Here is a 19,186-nt window from a genome sequence, read left to right as displayed (position 1 = left end):
ACAGCTGTTAGCAAAACAACAGCAGAGGCATGGTTGTACCCGAATGAACTTTGGGCCATATTGGGCTGGAAAATCAAATCATTTCATCCTTCTATTTCAGAGATATCACTGAGGCGTGTTGTGGCCTTCTTTTGATAATCCAAGGCATAAAAAATACAAATGCAAGTCAGAGCAAGGTAACATGGGTCACTATACAAGTATGATTAATAAATGTAACATTATGGATTTTTATCTTCAAATCCGACAATGCATGCTTTTCAACGCATCCCAAATGGAATAGATCAAACACCCAGGGTTAACATTGATCATTATTTGTCATGACAACTGGAATACAGTTTCTATGTTTAAGATTAACTAATTTACAATGTCGAGGACCAAATGTTGCAGTAGCACAAAGGATCAAGACAAACCCCCCCACACACCAAACTATCCCGAAACAAATAGATGAAAGTTTTAAAAGGTTTAACCTTGTACACCTGCTTTGTGCCAAAATTTTGTAGTCCAAAAAGAGAGGGAGCACTGTTTCAAACGAATGGTCACACCCTGATATCGCTAGGCAACAAACGCTGTCACAACTTCACCGTAATTGAGACGGAAGATTTTTTTTCTTTCCCTGTCTACAAAATGGCAACAAAAAGGTACAGGCTGGAACCAAGACAATAACCTGACTGGACACCTCAGCTCCCAATCAATAATATACTCTTCATATGTGATGTGCCGACAACTACTTGCACCAGAGCACTTTGTTCCCCTTGTTCGTGTACGCTTTGGTTAATTGGGTACTGGCTCCAGTTCTAAAATGTTGTGTTCCAGTTGTGACCATTCAGCAACTTGTTCGTGCATTACCGAATGCTTAGGCTGCTCAAATCATCTACAATATGCAGAGTCCCATTCAAACTCCCTTGTTCTCCATCTTTTGATTTCAGATGAGGGTTTGAAGCAATTCCATTTTCTGGTGGGCTCTCGAGACTATGGTCAATGGCATAGGTTGAAATAGCGCTCTTGATGCCTTCAAAGTACGTCGAGTACGGAAAATATTCCGCGCACCGTGCCTTCCACCCTGTTGAAAAACAGGGTTATTCCTGGTAATGTAAAAAGAACAAACATCTATAGGCACGCATTACTAGTAGGTGCATGCCAAGAGCATCCAGCATCAGCATCATGATGTACAAATCTATTTAACATGCATCACATTAATTAGGTCACCGCACTAATGGTTCTAGCTACTGGAATAAAAATCCTCAATGCAGCCTTCGTGCAATACTAAGCACCTAGTGATATATGTATCATGTAGTGTCAAATTAAAATACCTAAAACAGCAACAAAAGAGAAGGAGAAAGTCCAACCTCATTTCTAGCAAAACAATGTAGCATGTGACACTATGGGTACAACGATTTTGAAACTTACTATTTGCAACATTCTGATCACCAAAGACTGTCTCCAGCAATTTATGAACATCAATACAATCTTGAATTTGCCATGTTTTTACAGGACCAAGCAAACTATGCCTGCGAAAAAACAAGAAAATATGAACATCCATACAATGATATGTACCCTGATGATAGAAGTTTTTTTGTTCTTTACCCTGATGATGTAATATTTGTTGAATCTTCAATTAAATTAATTGCCTCCATCTTCTTATTTGGCTCTAAGAGATACATCATTTCAGCACCAGCTGCTCGGTGCATCAAGGAAGCTGTCAAAGAGTATATCAAGAAAGAGTAAGATTCCTGATCTGTACAATACCCGCTAAGACGAGATTAGATTAGTTACCATTGTGTTTTTCAAGGAAACTTCTGTTTACTTCAACGAGGGACTTTCCATGTAATTGCCTGTAGGTTGTTGGTACTTGTTAGTCAGATAAATTAATCATAAACACAGTGATTGAGCAAGTGCCGAGTTAGAACCTCATGTCAGGTCGTTCAGCTTCCAGAACATTCCAAATTAGCTTCTCAGAATCAGTCACAGGTCCAGGAAGACTGTTTATCTTGTGGAAGAACTTTATCTGCGAAAAAACAAATAAATAACACAATAAAATGATCAGGTTTATCTAGACTTAATCAGGTGAAGTATTTAAAAAGTATCACTAATGCAGTATGCTGGCATTCAACTACAAGCTCACTTTGATTTAGAGCCCTGTCTTTGAATAACTAATAACATAAACCACTGTTGTAGCTTCTAATCACCATCACCTAACATAATCAACATAAACATGCCAATAAAGGTACCAACAATTCTATATAAATTAAGTGTTATCAGGAAGCAAGAAAGCACTAAAAATATATTTTCATGACCATGAATCCATAGACTCAAGCAGCCATAAACTCTTAGTGGCCCTGAGTTCATAGACTCAACAAAACATTAACTTGTAATGCAACAATTTACTCAACATTAATTCCTGAGTGGACAAATAGAGAACTATAGACCACTGTTCAAAAGGCGTCGCCTAGGCGTCCAGGCGGCGAGTGGAGCTAGGCGTCGGCGCCGCCCAGGTTAAAATGTGTATGTCGTCCGCCTTGGCGAGGTAGGCGTCCGCCTTGGCGTAGTAGGCGTCCGGGCGACGCCTTAGCCTCCCTGGGCGACGCCTTAGCAGCTAGGGTTTGTATTGGGCTAGGGTTTGTACTGGGCCTCGCGTTTTGGGCTTTCTGTGAGCGCGCGGCTCTCCCTGGCGCCGCAAATTTGGCTCCCTCTTCCCTGCGCGCGGCAAACTCTTCCCTGCGCGCGGCAAACTCTTTTGCTCCCTCTCCCTGCGCGCGCTCTCTGCTCCGGTGCTCCCTACGCGCGGGCGCGGCTACTCCCTACGCGCGGGCGCTCGGCTGCTGCTCTCTCTGCTCTGGGCGCGGTCTCTGGGCGCGCTGCTCCTGCTGCTGCTCTGCTCTCTGGGCGCGCTGCTGCTGCTCTGTGCTCTAGGGTCTGGGCGCGCTGCTGCTGCTCATCCCCTGGTTTGCAGACCGTGCAGCGAGCCAGCGAATAGTTTGTGTCAAGTGTCAAGACTCAAGACTGCAGCGAGTAGCGACCAGCGACAACCGACAACCTAATGTCTTCTCGAAATGAAGCTCCATCTTCTGTGGCTGGTGAGTACGACCCGAAGAGCGATCCTACCCGGAAGCCACGGAAGTCTACTGATCCAGGGTGGAAGTATGGATTTTGGCCGGATCTTCAAAATAAAGATAAGGTGGAATGCACCCTATGTGGTCAGGTTGTTAGTGGAGGAATAAAGAGGTTAAAGCAACATTTGGCAGGGGCATATGGAGATGCAAAGTTATGTCCCAAGGCTAGCAGTGCATTAAGAAAGGAGATGACAAGTTATTTGGAGGCAAACAAGAGAAAAAGACCAATGTTTCTAGATGAAGATGAAGAAGATGATGAAGTGGTGGAGGTGGCAGCAGCAGATGGGGCAAATGATACATCTGCTGTGGAGTCTCAAGCATCCAAGGTGCAGCCCAGTTCTGGTACAGCAGCCAAAAAAAGACAATCAACCTTGCAATTTAAGGCAAATAGTAAAGCACAGCCAAAGACAACCAAGTCCGTAGTTGAGATGTTGCGGAGAACACCAGAGGAGGTGGTGGATGAGAGACTTTCAGGCTCTTATCAGCCCACAATCTTGGCTAGTGCAAAAAGCAAGGAGGACAAACACTATGTGGACATGCAGTGGGCTTTGTTCTTCTATGAGTGCGGTGTACCTTTCAATGCCGCGGCAGCTAGGCAATTTCAGATTGCAATTGAGGCCACAGCACAGTTTGGTTCAGGGTATAAGCCTCCAACACCGTACCAACTAGGCGAGCCATTGCTACAAGAGGCTGTGAAGTCAACAACTACAATGAGGGAGGAACATGAGCGTGCATGGAAACACTATGGTTGCACACTCATGTCTGATGGATGGTCTGATAGGAGGGGACGCCATCTCATTAACTTCTTAGTGAACAGCCCAGAGGGCACTTACTTTTTAGAGTCCGTTGATGCATCTAGTGAAGTACATGATGCATACATGCTTGCTGATTTGCTTGAGAAAAAAGTTGACGAGATTGGGAGAGACAAGGTTGTACAAGTTGTTACTGATAATGGTGCCAATTACAAAGCTGCAGGCAAGCTTCTAATGGATAGGATTCCTACATTATTTTGGAGTCCATGTGCTGCACATTGCTTGGACCTAATGTTGGAGGACATAGGAAACTTGAAGGAATTCAAGAAACCAATTGCACGTGCAAGGCGTGCGACAACTTTCATATACCGACATGGGAGAATTCTTGCTGCCATGAGAGAGAAAACTGGTGGGGCTGATCTTGTGAGGCCTGCCGCCACTCGTTTTGCTACTTCCTTTCTCACATTGAAGAGCTTGTACAAGCACAAGGATGCTTTGAAGGCTTTATTTGCAAGCACAGCTTGGACTGATAACAGGTTGTCAAAGACAAGTGCTGGATTGGATGTGTATAACATTGTCTTCTCCACACAGTTTTAGAATTCAGTAGAAGATTGCCTTAGAGCTTCAGGGCCACTACTTATTGTACTTAGGGTGGTAGATGGAGATGAGAGGCCAGCTATGCCAGAGGTCCAAGCATTGATGAAATGTGCAAAGGAAAAGATCAATCAAAGCTTTGCTGTCCAAAGCAAGAAGAATTTACTCAAGAAAATCATAACTATAATTGAACGGCGTTGGGAGAAACAGATGGATCACCCATTGTATGGGGCTGCAATGTATTTGAACCCAGGAAAGCTGCATCCTCTCATAAGAAATGATGATGATGCTACTGTTGGTCAGCTAAGAGGTTGCTTCCTTGATGTGCTTGCAAGAATGGTAGATGATGAGGAAACTAGAGACAAGATCAATTCTCAAGCAATGGATTACGAGTTTCTTAGAGGAGCAGCTTTTTCAAATAAGATGGCCAAAGATAACCTACAAACTATGACCCCACGTAAGTGTTTGTGGCTGTTACTAGTTTACTACTTACTAGTTGTTGCTAGTAGCTTGCTAAATTGTTGTGATGTTATTGCAGTTGAGTGGTGGCGTTCGTATGGTGGTCGTGCTATTGAGTTACAGAGATTTGCTAGACGTTTGGTGAGTCTTTGTGCGTCTTCATCAGGTTGTGAACGCAATTGGAGTACCTTTGAATTTGTAAGTTATTATGTGTGCCTCCTCAAGTCCTCATCCACCTACTTGGCTACTTTTGTATCCAATATTTCAGGATTAAATGACCAAGTGTTTTCTCTTTTCTTATTTTGTAGATCCATACAAAGAAAAAAAATCGATTGTTACATAAGAGGTTGAATTCTATTGTCTTCATTTCCTACAACAGAAAGATGAAGGCTAGGTTCCAAAAACTACGCCAGAAGAAGGGGAAAAACTTTGATCCATTGGTTCATGAGGACTTCAACTGGGACAATGAGTGGGCTGATTCTTTGCATGTAGTCCCTGAAGGTGGGCGTGGGTGTGAGTGTGACCTTACATGGGACCTTGTGGATAATGCCATTGGAGCATCACAAGCACTCCGTGGCCGAAACTTACCAAGAAGGGCCCATAATGTGTATTCAAGAAGAAATTCTGTTGCTGCACAAAATATGTCAGAGGCTGAAGAGGAAGATGAAGATGAAGAAGATGTTCCACATGATGATGCAGAAATCACAGATTGTGAAGATGAATCTAATGGTGGCAATGATGGTGAAGAAGGGGAGGCACCCAATATCCCAGGAGAGTTTGATGATGATTTTTGAGCGACGGGAGAGTAGCTATTGCTAGATTGCATTAGCATATTTGCTGCATTACTAACTGCAGCTAGTTACTATTAATTATGCCATTACAAACTATTTATGTGGCTATTTCAGATTTGGTATTGTGCTGTTTTAAATTTTGTGACTTGCTATTGTTCCTTTAGAAACTACTTTGTGGCTATTTCAGATCCACTATTGTGCTATTGTGAATTTGTGATGATTTCTAGTTTATGAGCTGTAACATCTGTTTGGTACTTTAGTTGCTTGGTATTTTGTTATAGGCTAACAGCTGTTTGTAACAGCTACTAAGGCGTCGCCTAGGCGCCCGCCTAAGTCGCCTAGGCGGTCAGGCAGTGGCTGGGCGCCTAGTTCCGCCTAGCCGCCTTTTAAACCATGCTATAGACTTCTCCTCACTGACTTTACCCAAACAAAAGAAAAAAACTATCAGATTTCAAATTCACCCGATGTGTGGTGTGGTATGCAGCAATCCTACTATACATTGACCAAAAACAAGCTCAAAACCAAGGTACACTGAAGAATAGCCTTCAGTTTGCCCTTATCGAAGATATCCTGGGCTCAAGGCAGAATTACCAGAACCATAAATTCATGAACTCAGAAAAAACATGACTCTGGAATCTCAATATCTGTTAGGTCATTAGTGTACTGTAAGAAGAGAATTTATTTTGACATGTTGCATAATTCAAGAAAACAAAAAACTTAATGGTAGGTATAGTTTTCAAACTTACCAAACAACGGTGACTGTCTGGATTATCTTCATCCAATTTAATGAGCTGTTTAACTGCCTGAAAACATAGATGGATTGCGAAAATTAAAGCTGATGTACAACAGAAGGCAACAAATTAGCGAGTTAAGTATAATAATACTAACCCGCATGCTTTCAACTAGATAAATTATCAGCATTGTATTGAAATATTGATTAACATGCAATGATTAGGGTATCCTTCTAGTTATTGTAGAAGATGATGCTCAATGATTGAAGGAGCATTTAGGAAACAAATTCATATATATCACAGTGCTGATTCACTCCTGACATGTTTAGAAGAGTCCTATTGGCAGAGGGAGAGAAAAGGCTAATACATGAGAGAACGATGGGAGATAAAGACTGCCAGACTGGCATCTATGAACCAGATAGAGAGATAAGTGTTTCACTGCTTTTTTATCTTCACACAAGTTGCTTTTCCTATGCACAAATTGGATATGTACAGCTTTTGCAACTTGATGAGGACCTTCCTTAGTTCCTTGCATACAACACTAAGAGGGATCTTCTATGGCCACCATGGTTTTAAAGGTGTCGCCTAGGCGTCCAGGCGCCCCAAAGTGGCTAGGTGTCCCCATCGCCCAGCGAAGAACCAGCAAGAGGGAGGAGATGGGGCACGTTGAATCGGGGCGTCGACGACCAAATCAGCTCAACGGTGGCTCGAATCGGGGCGGCGGCAGCCCGAATCGAGGTCGGCAACGCCAAATCTAGGGTGCTGACGGCTGCTTCGAGGGCAGGGGCGGCCCCATCGGCAGGAGGAGGGCAACAGGGAGGATATGTGGGCTAGATGGTGGGCTGGGCCTGCTACCCCTTTTTTTCTTTTTCTTTTTTCTTTTTCTTCCTCTCCATGTTAGTCTTGCTGGTTCTTAGATAGATAAGACGTCGCCTTACCGCTTTAAGAACCATGATGGCCACATAGGTTTAAGCTTATAATATACTCTTGTTTCAATTTAATTGTCATTTTGGCATTGTCCTTATTCAAACATTTACATCTTTGACCAACAATTCCTACAAGTTCATACAGCTTAACAACATGCAAATTATATGCTATGAAAGTATTTCTCATGGTTAATCTAGGAACTTAAATCGTACGATAATAAACTACGAATTTCTAGAAATTGATGGTTAAAGAAAGAAAGGTTTGTCTTTGGACAAATGCTGGAATGACATCTGCACCCTTGCCCTTGATGAATTCATACTACTGCAGCTATAGTTAGGGGTGGTAATGGACCGCGATCCAAATGTTTCTTCACAATAAGTTAGGGCCCTTAATAAATTTAAGTTCAAAAATGAATAGGAATAGAGCCCGATCCTAATCTGATTTGATCCTTAAATTTTATAGTGTACAATTTAGAGCCCATTACCACCCCTAGCTATAGTGCGGAAGCACTGCATGTTACTCCCTCCATTCCAAACAAAGACATTTTGGCTTTTCTACATGTGTAGTTTGTTATGCACTTAGATATACACTACGTCTAGATACATAGTAAAAGCAATGTATCTAAAAAGCCAAAATGTCTTATAATTTGAAGTGGATGAGTACAACACAGCTTTTATCCAGGACTGGCCTAGACTTAATAGTGAAGAACTGTTGAATCCACCACCCACCTTGCTTGGCAATGAAACATGCAGTTTTCAGAATTAGCACATATCTAACACTTTCTTTATACATGAACTTCTTAAAAATGATTTCGAATATTTAGTTTCAAACTTTCAATTACATTGCCAGGATACAGGCAACAAATCTGCCAATTCTCTGTGATGTTGCTACCAGGGAAATTGTTAGCTTATAATCATAATATTTATTATTAGGAAGAAAAATATATAACTACAGATAGCAGCAGTGTGATTAGCATCAATGAATTTACATAGATATGTATGCCACAGCCTATCAGGATGTAAACAGAGTGGAAAAATCATAATGGGTGCACCTAGAGTAGCCTAGGGCTAGATAAGTAATATTACACAGAAATAACATACCTGGAAAGCAAGTAAAACCTTTTGCTTTCTCATGCTTAGCTCAAATGAAAGTATATGGGTCTCTAATGAGTCTGACGAGTTATTCTGCAGAAGCTTCAAGTATTTTGTGGCTTCTGCAAGCGGGTCTTCAATCTGCAAAAAAAAAAAAACATAAACCAAGGTAGAACTTCTAGCTACCACAGATAACTTGCAACCTGTGAGTACAAAAAACTGATAAATACCACACAAAAATACAAGGCCATGCAGTGCACATACCTGGATTAATTTTTCACCATGTGGATCCAGATCAACTGGTCTTGCATGTTGTTTCTTGCCAGATTTTGAACTGTTAGATGAAGCTGTTTCATCCTCTTGTTTCTCTTCAGCCTCCTGGAGGAATATGGGACAAAATCAGAAAATTAGGTAAACAGTGATCCTATGTGAGTGTCTGAGATTACCCTTTTAGCACGCGCTTCTGCTTTCTTCTGCTTTTGCCTCAACTTCTTCCTCTGAGCAGGTGGCAGTTTTGATATCTCATCATTCTCTTCCTTAGAAGATTTTGTTGGAGAATCATGTAGTTTCATATAGCACCTGCAGTTTGTGCCAGCAGCATCACCAACTATCCTGGATAGAGGGACAATCTGATGAAAACAAAACACCAGAAGCAAACCATTACCTGATAGCTCCAGCAGCAGCCTTGTGGAAGTATTCATGAGCATGCAAACGATCCTGAAACTTCAGCATAGAAACATATGCTCGAAGTGTCATTTTCCGCAAGCAATATGAATGGAAGTCAAATTGATCTTCAGTCATATCAGCGTAATGCTTTTCAACTGCCAAGAAATTTTTTAGGGCCCGGCCAAGATCACCTTGACGGTAATAGCTCTCCCCAGAAGCAAGCTCATACCTTAAGTGATATATATCATGTAGTTAGATAGAGAATGAACATAACAGATAGATAGCAGAGGAGAAAGAGCACATACCACATGCACTGCATGTCATGAAGATTATTGTGTTGATCACCATCTTTTGTAAACAAGACAGCAGTCTTCTCGGCAAGGCCAACCTTCATGCAGCACAGAAACCAGATAAATGCAAAAGAGCGTGCAAGTATATTGCCAAGAAACTCCAGTGCTTTCTTTTTGGATAAGTGCTAGTCTACCCATATATTCCCTTTTCTTGAACCCAGCACTGTCATATCAAAATGGCCTCCAATACACACATTTGACAATAACCTATTTAAAAACTATAATGGAAAAAAAAGTATTATATGATTCATGATGTCAAAGATACTTTTTCCACACATTAAATCTAAATACTTATATGCATATGAGTAGTCAAGTTAATATGTTGACTGCAGTGCTCTGAAGCATGGGCGGACCTAGGTATGGCTGAGTGAGGGCACAAGCCCTCGCCCATTTCTTTGGTGCAAGAAGTAGAGACTAGATTTTCACTATAAGGTCCCCTGCTCAGTTCAATTTAGATGCCCCTGCTCTGGTGTTTTAATGCTTGTCTTCACAAGTGTGCCCTCACTCTTATTTTACTCTGGGCCCGCCCCTGCTCTGAAGCAACATTGATGATTAAGTATAAAGGCCACAGAGAAGTGGTTTGTTCCTAATTAGCTACCTGGTCAGCCTGAAGCATCTGCATAACACACTCGCTGTTTAAATAACGATCAGCAAGATCCATGGACCTAGCTTCATCTGCTAATGCGGCTGCTGCTGTGAAATTTCCAGCATGTTGCAATATCTTTCCCTGGAAAGAAAGTGTGAGTATTAGCAGAGTTATAAACAGCATGTGACTTAGATATTGGTATGATATAATCAATTAAACATTTAACCCAACATAAATTAAGAAATCATAATGGTTCTGGCAAGATTAGATGGTGATGAAAAAACAATGTTGGTTCACTACATGTATATAAATAAGATATCACTTAAATTAACAGGAGACATTAGCTTCATAGTAAACAAATACGCAACAAAACTACGTCTAAACAAAACATGTGTGAGTGCACATGCAGGTGTGGGCAAATGTGAATGAGACACCTTTACTGAATATAGATCGATGACAGTCGGTGTATGTGAGATAGCCTCATCGATTTTATTCAAAGCAATGTCATATTGCCCTCTTCTGTCGTAGTGCTGCATTAGACAAAGTGGGGAGGAAACATGATTATTCAAGTTCATGATATTCTTCTATATAAAAATGAGAAGTTTATCACAAAACATGTAAAATGGCACAAGAAATGCAGACCTGAGAAATCAAAAACAGGGTCCACAACAGTGTGGAAGGAGGCTCCTTCTGTGGACTGCGAAGCAAGACAATGAAAAAAAAATAGTAATCGCTGGCAATAACTCAGTTACCAAGCTAGTTATAATGGCTGCCTTCTTGAGCAATATGATTGTCACAGGTAGTTAACAAGCACAATCTTGAAAAGTGGGGAAACACTATCTAGTTACAGCTTGTTGCATTACAGTAAAATGCTGTTTCGCAATTTTGGTATGTGTAAGGAACACGTAAATATTTTGAACAGCTTCAATGAGTAAGATCAGGTGCCTATTGATGGTTATGTATTTAGAGTTGGAAGTTTCAACAAAAGGCCATGTATTTATTTAGGGAATCTGGTTAAGACATCAAATACTCCATGCATTGCAAAATGACACGACAGAATGGTCGGCTAACCAGCAATGAGTTGATAAGCAAGCAACATGCATTCACAATAGTTGTCGGGCACTAAGGATTACCATCCAGGAAAGCATCCAGAATCCCTAATTGAATCTTCTAGTTTAAGAAATAACTGCTCCAGTATGTTTGCCTGTCAACAGTATTTAGAATTTGCATATGAAGTGGCTTGCTGACTTACATGACCAGTTTACGAAACAAAGCACAAAATAGTGTTACCTTGCCAGGATGTTCATACAGTGGGCTTAAATCGGAAAATAGTGAGGGCACACCCTGAGAAAAAAATATGGGATGCAGTATAACTGATTATACCAACCTAATGCTGAACGGTAATGAACAAAAATAAAAATAACCACAGATGAAATACCATATATGTAATATCTGCAAACTAGACTAGCACTTACCTTTGTTAATAGAGGTCTGACATAGTTGTCTGCTGCCTCCTGGAACTTCTCACCTTCCAGAAAATCAAGAGGGATACGCTGCCGCACAGGGAAAAATGCACAAATTTAGACCACAGATTCTCAAGTATATGCCCTGCTTACTACAATACATGCAGGGAAAGTAGAGTTTAGGTTAAAACCAGGCATGTACATGCCAATGACATTATTTTGTATCACTGGTAAGTTTAGTAGTGAATATAAGAACAAAAAACAAGAGCATAACAAAAAATATGGTCGCATTTTAACATAGATTTATTAGTTTACCTTCACAGCAGATGACCAAGCATACTTCTCTTTAAGTGAGTTGTACAATGCACTTAAGCGCTCAACATCAGCAGCAGAATATTGACCATTATCAGAGTATAAGCCAAGGCACTTTTGCACAGCAATGAAGTATCTGAGTGGAAACAGTGAGAACCCATTCATTCATAGGAGTAACAAAAGGTAGGTTATAAATATAATGCCAGTACAAATAATGTTATTGAAAGTACACAGATGTGTGTAGTTTCATAGCACAAAAGAAATCCACTCATATTTTCAAGATCAAATGTTGCGAATCCAAAATTTGATATAATTACAAGACAGTGTGACTGTTCTTTACCTAATGCTCATTCCTACTGGCTACTGGTAGCAGTAGAGGTAGATTAAGAAATTACTAGGCAACAATGATTTCAAGTCGCCTGGTCGAACCCTGGGACCGACCAGCTGACTAGTCGCGATTAGGTGATGATCAGGGCGATTAGTCGACCCCTTAGGATTAGAGCAGCAGCAGCCATTAGTTAGGCACTGGCACCGACAGAGGTAAGTCACAAAGACACAGACAGAGTCACAGAGCAGAACTACAGGGAAGGGGAGCAGGGGGGAATCTTGAGATGACAAGCTCATCTCGTCACTGGTGTTGGAGACGCCGGTGATCTGGAGCAGCTGCCGCCCGCCGGTGATCTAGAGTTATGGACTGGAGCTGTGAAACTGGAGCAGGCAGATGAGGAGGGGCAACCGGTGGCAGAGGAAAAGGAGCAGAGGGGCAGCTCGGGGCAGAGGAAGAGGGGTAGTCGGCGTCGAGATATGGCCGGCAGCCGGCCAGTGAGGAGGGGCGGCGGCGCGAGGAACCAGGCGGCGGCAGGAGGCAACGCCAACGCCATCACGATTAGGCGACGACTAGTCGGACGACTGAACGACCAGGACACCTAATCGCGTCGCTACACCTAATCAGGCTACAGAAACCGACCAGGCCGACTAATCGCGATTAGTCGGACGACTTGAAAACACTAACACTGCTAGGCAAATCCCGTCCATGGGAACAATACACCTTCCATTCACTCAAGAAGTGCTAATGTCATTGGAGTGGATAGCACCCATGATACACAAAAAAGGAGCAACCACACATTTCGGTGCGTGTGCATACCATGCACCTGTGTAGGGGGGAGGGGTAGTGAAACATCAAGCAACATGTTGGAAACATCTAGATCATACTTAAGCCTTCCTCCTTGATTCAGCTTAAGGGTTGATTTGGTGACCCGGGATCCCGGGAGGATTAGAGGGGATTGAGGGGGAAATTAGTTTATTTCCCTCTCAATCCCCTCCAATCCTCCCGGGATCCCCTTGTCACCAAATCAACCCTAAGGTGTTAGCTAAGAAATCGTTTATCATGGTGGCACCCCAAGTTTTCAATCAGACCAAAGTAACCATGTGAGGGGTAACATGCCCGCTCATAATATATTGCCACCACAAGTGTGGCTGATATAAACCACATATGTTCAACTGCTCAACACATGGGCATCACGTAAACAGGCAAAACAATTCACTGCACAAATTTTCATTAATCAACTTCAGAACAGTCAATTTGACATTTTGTCTATTCATTCATAGATAATGTAGACAGAGGACACCAAACAGATTGATGAAATTGCAATGCCTAAAACCACATATCCGAGTTGAGAGGAAAAGCATGACATTTAAATGGAGTAGTTGGTCCATGGCTAGATGCCCTCAATCAACATTGCCATTTTTTGTGATGCCTGTAGTTCATTTGGTTAGGCTATTTTTCTAGTTAATCCTAAGCCAACCATGGGCTAACAAAACCTTATGCAAAATTTAGCCTAGCAATTGTTCTGACAACGTCAGTTGTAGCACAAACCAAACAATAGCAGCACAGGTTGTGTCAAATGTCAAGACTCATGCCCATTTACAGTGGAGCAAAAATAAGGATGAACATGTGCAAGTAAAAAGAGGACACGAGTAACTCACTTGTAGTTATCAGGATTCATAAAAAGCAGGGATCTGTATATGCTCTCAGATTCATCAAAGCGGCCAAGTTTGAACAAGACGGATGCCATTTGTTCTTTGAATGATAGCTTGTCAACCTAGCAGACAAAATTGACATGAACAAGCACAAAACATAATTATTCAGACATCACCTTCAAAGGTCCCCAACAACCACCACATACAAGCAACATAAAATAGAAGGATATGACTCACAATTTTGCTCTCCTTCTTCTGCATTTCCTCAAGGGCTCTGTCTAGCATCCCACATTCTTCAAACAATGATATCTGTTAAAAATGACAATAAGATTACACGGAATCATGACTGCAACATATATTTGCATTATAGACGCATAGCATGAACTTGTAAGTTATCAGCAGAATAATAGCAAGCTAAAGAAATGAACATGGTCATAACGTGTGAACCAATGCCATCAAAAATAGAAAATAATTAGGTACCACTTATTTGAGTATTTCATAACTCAAACCACAAGCTTCACACAACATGGAAGGTGGATGTAGAGCAATTGAACAGAATACTATACGGTGAACAAAAACAGACACCAAATGCTAAAAAGTATACTAAACTAAAATAATAAATCAACAAATCTAGATGGCATGAAGTTAAAACAAAAAGAAATATTGCATCCTACCATCAACAATAAGCAAAACAAATGAGCACAAGTTCTCGATTAACATCTAGTAATACAAAATTGGCAATCAAATATTATTTTATAGCAAAAGCCAAAGGACATAAATAGAACAATGGCCAGAAAGAACATGAACCAATGCTAAACATTTTTTCTGATACAATACTAATAAAAAGAAATTGCAATCCTATTCAAGAAACACAAACCTTATACAGCAGCATTTCATTGTGTTCATATCGCTCATTCTCTGGAGGATAATCATCTTCCAGTGTTCCCTCGTATGCCTCCAATACTTCTACTGCCTTGGAAGAACTGCAAGTGACAATCAGTATCAGTTCCAAGTCAAACAACCACGTTAAGTGATTAATTCTTTCATGCAGTAAATGCTTTGTCTTAATCATAAGCTTTAGCACATAGATCACAAATAAATGAACAAGTTTATCCATCTGATATAAAAGAATACAAACAAAATCGTAAGTCGTCAGGTTTGGATCACAAGAAAAATATCTTCAGGCTGTACAGCTCAATTATAAGAAATAAGGTATATACAAGTGAGGCAGAGACATCTGTGCAAACCCTGGACTAATGGACCTTTAGGCTATCTACACACTTAAAAGAAAAGAACACCAATATGCCAAAAAATGAAAAAGCCATATATTATACAAAGTATGTTTTGCAATGATGACAAAGAGCAATCAAATAATTGACATGATAAAGGAACCCATGAGCCAAGAAGATTGTATTCAGCTCGCACTTTATACCGTGTACTACTTCAATTGCTTACAGTGCACACTCAACAATGTTCGGGAATCGGGATGAAGTTTGCTACCGTACTTTCACCATAGCATATGTAGCATATAAAAATTCAGTAGTGTTCCAAGACATATTATGCATTGGTTCTAATCGACATCGACTAGAAAGTGGCATACTTAGAATTCAAATGATGAGCAACCGCAAAACCAATCCAGTTCATGCGGTGATTTGGCTTTAACGACAAAAGTTGTTGCCTAGTCTCAACAAAGCCAGACAAGTCCCTCATCTGTGCCTGTGTAAAAGATGAAAAATAAAATATTAGAGGGCAAAGAAAATTCTGTTCTTAAAATAAGAACTGAAGTCTAGATAAGCATTATACATTTTAGAAGGATAACAGTGATGAGTTCAAACAGAAATCTGCAGTTGTGTATAAAGTAGTGGTGCCAACACAAGTTACAAATTCGAACAGCAGCTATTATGTATTATCTGTCTTTAGCTTTACATGTTCAGCAATAAGATAATGAACAAAATCATGTGCCTTGACCAAAACAAAAATGACGAAAATGCTTAGTGACCATTTCATGATAGTAATGAGCTATGCACAGAACATTAAGTGAGTCATATATGACTGGAATGTGGCACATCTTAATTGGTAGTGGTTCATTGAGGGTTTGAGGCTACACTTAAGGAAAGTAGGAAACTATTGTGTCAAAAGAAAAAAGAAGGGCAGACCCAGTGACGGAGGCTCCCACATGAGTGGAGTCTGGGGGAGGGATAAACCGAGTCAAGCTTTCCCCCCACAAATGCGGAGAGGCTGCTTCGAACCCGTGACCTGGTGACTCAATGGGAATGCTCTCACCACTGCCAAAATATAAATAAAAAACGCTTGTTAATTTACGCCAACCTGGAGAAGGGACAAGTCACGAAGAATTTCTATGTTATCTGGATCAATCCTCAATGCATTTCTGTAACATTTTATAGCTTCTCTGTATTCTCTATCTGACCGATAAAGCAAACCATAAACATGCCAACAGACATGACTCTTCAGATCATTCTGCAAAAAGTTTATTATTAGTTAGTTCTGAGTTCTGAAACTTGTACCCCATTTAATCATCACATCAACAACAGAGAATTCATTGCAATAATTGATAACCTTCAGGCCTCGTCGAACAAGCTCGTACGCTTCAGATTTTCGGTCCATGCAGTTTAGCGTCAAACCTTTCATTGATAGTGTTTCTACATGAAACGGGACATAGAGGGAAGTTACAAGTGAATACAACAGTATGAGGTAATAATAGAACCAGAACATATCCTTCAACATACCACCATGCTCTGGAAACTTTTTTAATATGGAATCTGCAGCCTTAAGCCCTTTCTTATATTGCTTAGTCTCGTAGGATTTCTGTGGGAAAAAACATTGACACAAAGTTTTAGAGAATTAAACAAAAGACAGCTACCATGCAACACACGTCACACTGATAATCTGATATTGAGAACAGAACATAGTGGACTAGCTTATATAGGCATCAATAAAAATTGTAGGACATATCAAGAGTATGAACAGTTACATTTCTCGTAGGTGCAGAAATTATGCACGAACTGAAGAACATAATGAATATCGTCCTCAAATACCCAAAGCACTAAAGCACAACAAAGGCTACAGTAAATCTCCAAAGCCGTGACCACTTATTACCATCAACATTGTGAAGCAGCTAGTCATAGTTGCTAAGGCGAGGTAAGGGGACTGAACCCCTTTTTAACTTTTAAGGGTTAAAGCGTAAGACGAGGCAACGCCTTATATTTGAGAAAGTGTGTAGGACAAAAATACTAATAAAGAAGAGAAAAATGATGAAGAAAAGGAAAATAATAGTCTAACCAGTCCAAATCAGCCCACTTGGCCCATTAAAATTAGGTTACCCACTTATTCACTCACTCCCAGCCCTCTCCCAGCCGCACCCATCTTCCCTCAGCGCTCTCTCTCCCCCACCCCACTACTCCCTCTCTCCCAGCCGCTTTTCCCTCTCTCCCAGCCGCCTCTCTCCCAGCTGCCGCAGAGGTGAGGGGTCAGGGGACCTCGCCGTCGCAGCTGGAGCTCGCGGTCGCGGAGGGGAGCGGCCACCGCCACCGCTGCTGATGGCACTCTCCAGAGACACAGTTTCAAATTGCATGTTCAGGTCAGGATCCAACCTACATCACTCCAAGGCGTCCTCATAGCGTAGCCTTAGAACTCTCCAAGGCGTCAGAGCGACACCCTACTGTCCAAAGCAGACGCCTTAGGCTCCGAGATAAGGCGACCAGGACTCCTTAAGGTTTTCGCACGCCTTAGCGCTTAGGCATCGCCTAAGCGACGCCTTAACAACTAAGCAGCTAGTCCAAAATTTTAGACCCAAAGAGACAACTTAGCGATTTTTTCAAACTTCAAGTTAGTTGTTTTGATGCTATGCTAAAAACCTAAAATCATGCCAGCATGCTAAGATTTTGAGGCCATCCAGCCTATTTACAATGTGAACTCCATGTCACAGCAAAGCTGTGTGCCACCTATGCACTAGGATGCCGATATTAGAATCCACTTCTTAAAACAGTACATGTAGATGTAGTATCAAAAAAATCCACTACTCACTACAATCAATCAATTAAGTCAAGACAACATTAGTCACCAATCACTGTCGGTATGAAATCCCTAAACAAGGTGATAGACTTGCACGGTTAAGCACAGCTCATATTCAAGCTACGAACACTGTTTCCCGAGCTAACATGCTCCGCTTGTTTACCACGAGGCACTCGTTCATCGAGTTACAAACAAACCACAGGTTCATAGAGCGGACAAGAAAACCAGATAAATCCATGCGTCCGGAGACTCCTGGAGCAGCTCGGATCGCCAGCATATCGAATCGAGCGGAACCGGACCACGAAGCCAGCAGATTTGCGGGGGGCGGATCGTCTCGAATCTAGAAGGGTGGAGACGAAGTGGAGCGGGGATGTGGGGTGCTTACGACGATGACTTTGAAGAGGTTGGCTTCCTTGGGCGGGAGCGAGGACCCCATGGCTACGACAGGGTCAGCGCGGCGGCGCGAACCCTAGGGCGGGGCAAGGAAGGGGAAGGAGGGAGGGTTTTGGAGTCGCAAGGCGGAAGGTGGGCCGTGGTGGGTGTGGGTGTGTAGCGGGAGGCGTAGAGCCGTAGAGGCATGCGAGGTGTTGTGACCGCTTCGGGCCGCAAGGAACCGACGAACCGTACCCCTTCGTGTTCGGTTGTTGGAACTGAAAAGGAGGCTATTTTGTTCCTGTGGCAGATAGATTTTGGCCAAACAAAACATGCAGCTAACATAACAACATGCCGCGGCAAAAATGTAATAATAAATAGATAGATAAATAAATAAATTCTCTCAGTATAAAAAACAAGTATTTTAGGTTATACTAGTCGGTTGCTCGTGTGTTACGACGGATTACAATAATACCCACGTAAACTATCCACCAAAAAAATCTCAATATTTTTTATTGATTGTCTCCGCTCTCCGTATAATATTTTTTGATTTAGCTAAATGATGTTATTGTTTACTTCATCCAATATGTCTTGGTACAACACGACCAATGAAGTGAGCGATTAGAAGAGAGTTCACATCGACTGACTGCACGAACAGAGATTATAGAATGACATAATTTCATCCTACAGAGACCAAATAAGAGAAAGTTTGTGAGCTTAAGTTTCTAAAATAAATCATATGAACTCAAACTTATTAAAAAGATAAATCAAAATATATAGTGATTGTTAAAGTCAGTCATCAATAAAAAATGGATGTGTTCCATATAAATATGTTATTTCGTAGCAATTACTAACGTTTAAGACTAACAAATAATCTTTCATTTTATTGTTAGTGTGATAAATCATTGTTGCTTCGTCAAATTCAGCAACATCAAACACCATGGAGTTCATTGCGTCAATGTGGTCTCAG

The 19,186-nt window shown here is 41.4% G+C and overlaps 2 protein-coding genes across 4 annotated transcripts; one reads left to right on the top strand and one right to left on the bottom strand.

The window, feature by feature from the left end:
* Positions 1 to 272: 272 nt before the first annotated feature.
* On the bottom strand, positions 273 to 18,469 carry LOC100274696 (uncharacterized). Of its 2 annotated transcripts, none has more exons than XM_008674323.3 (26): positions 18,230 to 18,469; positions 16,560 to 16,638; positions 16,390 to 16,472; positions 15,969 to 16,290; positions 15,413 to 15,528; positions 14,690 to 14,795; positions 14,050 to 14,121; positions 13,819 to 13,934; positions 11,836 to 11,968; positions 11,533 to 11,610; positions 11,348 to 11,401; positions 11,191 to 11,261; positions 10,700 to 10,754; positions 10,492 to 10,587; positions 10,070 to 10,198; positions 9,427 to 9,509; positions 9,120 to 9,350; positions 8,902 to 9,034; positions 8,720 to 8,833; positions 8,465 to 8,596; positions 6,453 to 6,509; positions 1,908 to 2,005; positions 1,774 to 1,832; positions 1,585 to 1,696; positions 1,408 to 1,508; positions 273 to 1,060 (listed from the first exon to the last, which is right to left on the bottom strand). In XM_008674323.3, the coding sequence occupies exons 5-26, from the start codon at positions 15,520 to 15,522 to the stop codon at positions 843 to 845; spliced, it is 2,358 nt and encodes a 785-aa protein (XP_008672545.1). In that variant the 5' UTR covers positions 15,523 to 15,528; positions 15,969 to 16,290; positions 16,390 to 16,472; positions 16,560 to 16,638; positions 18,230 to 18,469; the 3' UTR covers positions 273 to 842. The 2 variants fall into 2 exon arrangements, with proteins under 2 accessions (XP_008672545.1, NP_001142479.2); NM_001149007.2 differs by having other exon boundaries at positions 274 to 1,060; positions 16,141 to 16,290; positions 18,230 to 18,337.
* On the top strand, positions 4,757 to 5,937 carry LOC118476772 (uncharacterized). 2 transcript variants are annotated; one of them, XM_035966489.1, is made up of 3 exons: positions 4,757 to 4,913; positions 4,995 to 5,113; positions 5,224 to 5,937. In XM_035966489.1, exons 1-3 carry the CDS (start codon positions 4,793 to 4,795, stop codon positions 5,707 to 5,709), a joined length of 726 nt encoding a protein of 241 aa, XP_035822382.1. In that variant the 5' UTR covers positions 4,757 to 4,792; the 3' UTR covers positions 5,710 to 5,937. The 2 variants fall into 2 exon arrangements, with proteins under 2 accessions (XP_035822382.1, XP_035822381.1); XM_035966488.1 differs by having other exon boundaries at positions 4,757 to 5,113.
* Positions 18,470 to 19,186: the final 717 nt, after the last annotated feature.

This window comes from Zea mays, chromosome 3, assembly GCF_902167145.1.
Source record: "Zea mays cultivar B73 chromosome 3, Zm-B73-REFERENCE-NAM-5.0, whole genome shotgun sequence".
NCBI classification, from domain to species: domain Eukaryota; kingdom Viridiplantae; phylum Streptophyta; class Magnoliopsida; order Poales; family Poaceae; genus Zea; species Zea mays.
The sequence above is the reverse complement of the archived record's forward strand: the minus strand, read 5'-3'. Positions and strand labels throughout refer to the sequence as shown.

Bases quoted from the DNA above. Each gene is read 5' to 3' on its own strand.
- LOC118476772 (XM_035966488.1), top strand. From the start codon at position 4,793: ATGGTAGATGATGAGGAAACTAGAGACAAGATCAATTCTCAAGCAATG. The intron at 5,114-5,223 runs GTAAGTTATTAT...CTTATTTTGTAG, and splicing joins ATTGGAGTACCTTTGAATTT to ATCCATACAAAGAAAAAAAA.
- LOC100274696 (NM_001149007.2), bottom strand. From the start codon at position 18,280: ATGGGGTCCTCGCTCCCGCCCAAGGAAGCCAACCTCTTCAAAGTCATC. The intron at 1,833-1,907 runs GTTCTAACTCGG...AACAACCTACAG, and splicing joins GCTGAACGACCTGACATGAG to GCAATTACATGGAAAGTCCC. The intron at 1,061-1,407 runs GTAAGTTTCAAA...GTTTTTCAACAG, and splicing joins TGATCAGAATGTTGCAAATA to GGTGGAAGGCACGGTGCGCG.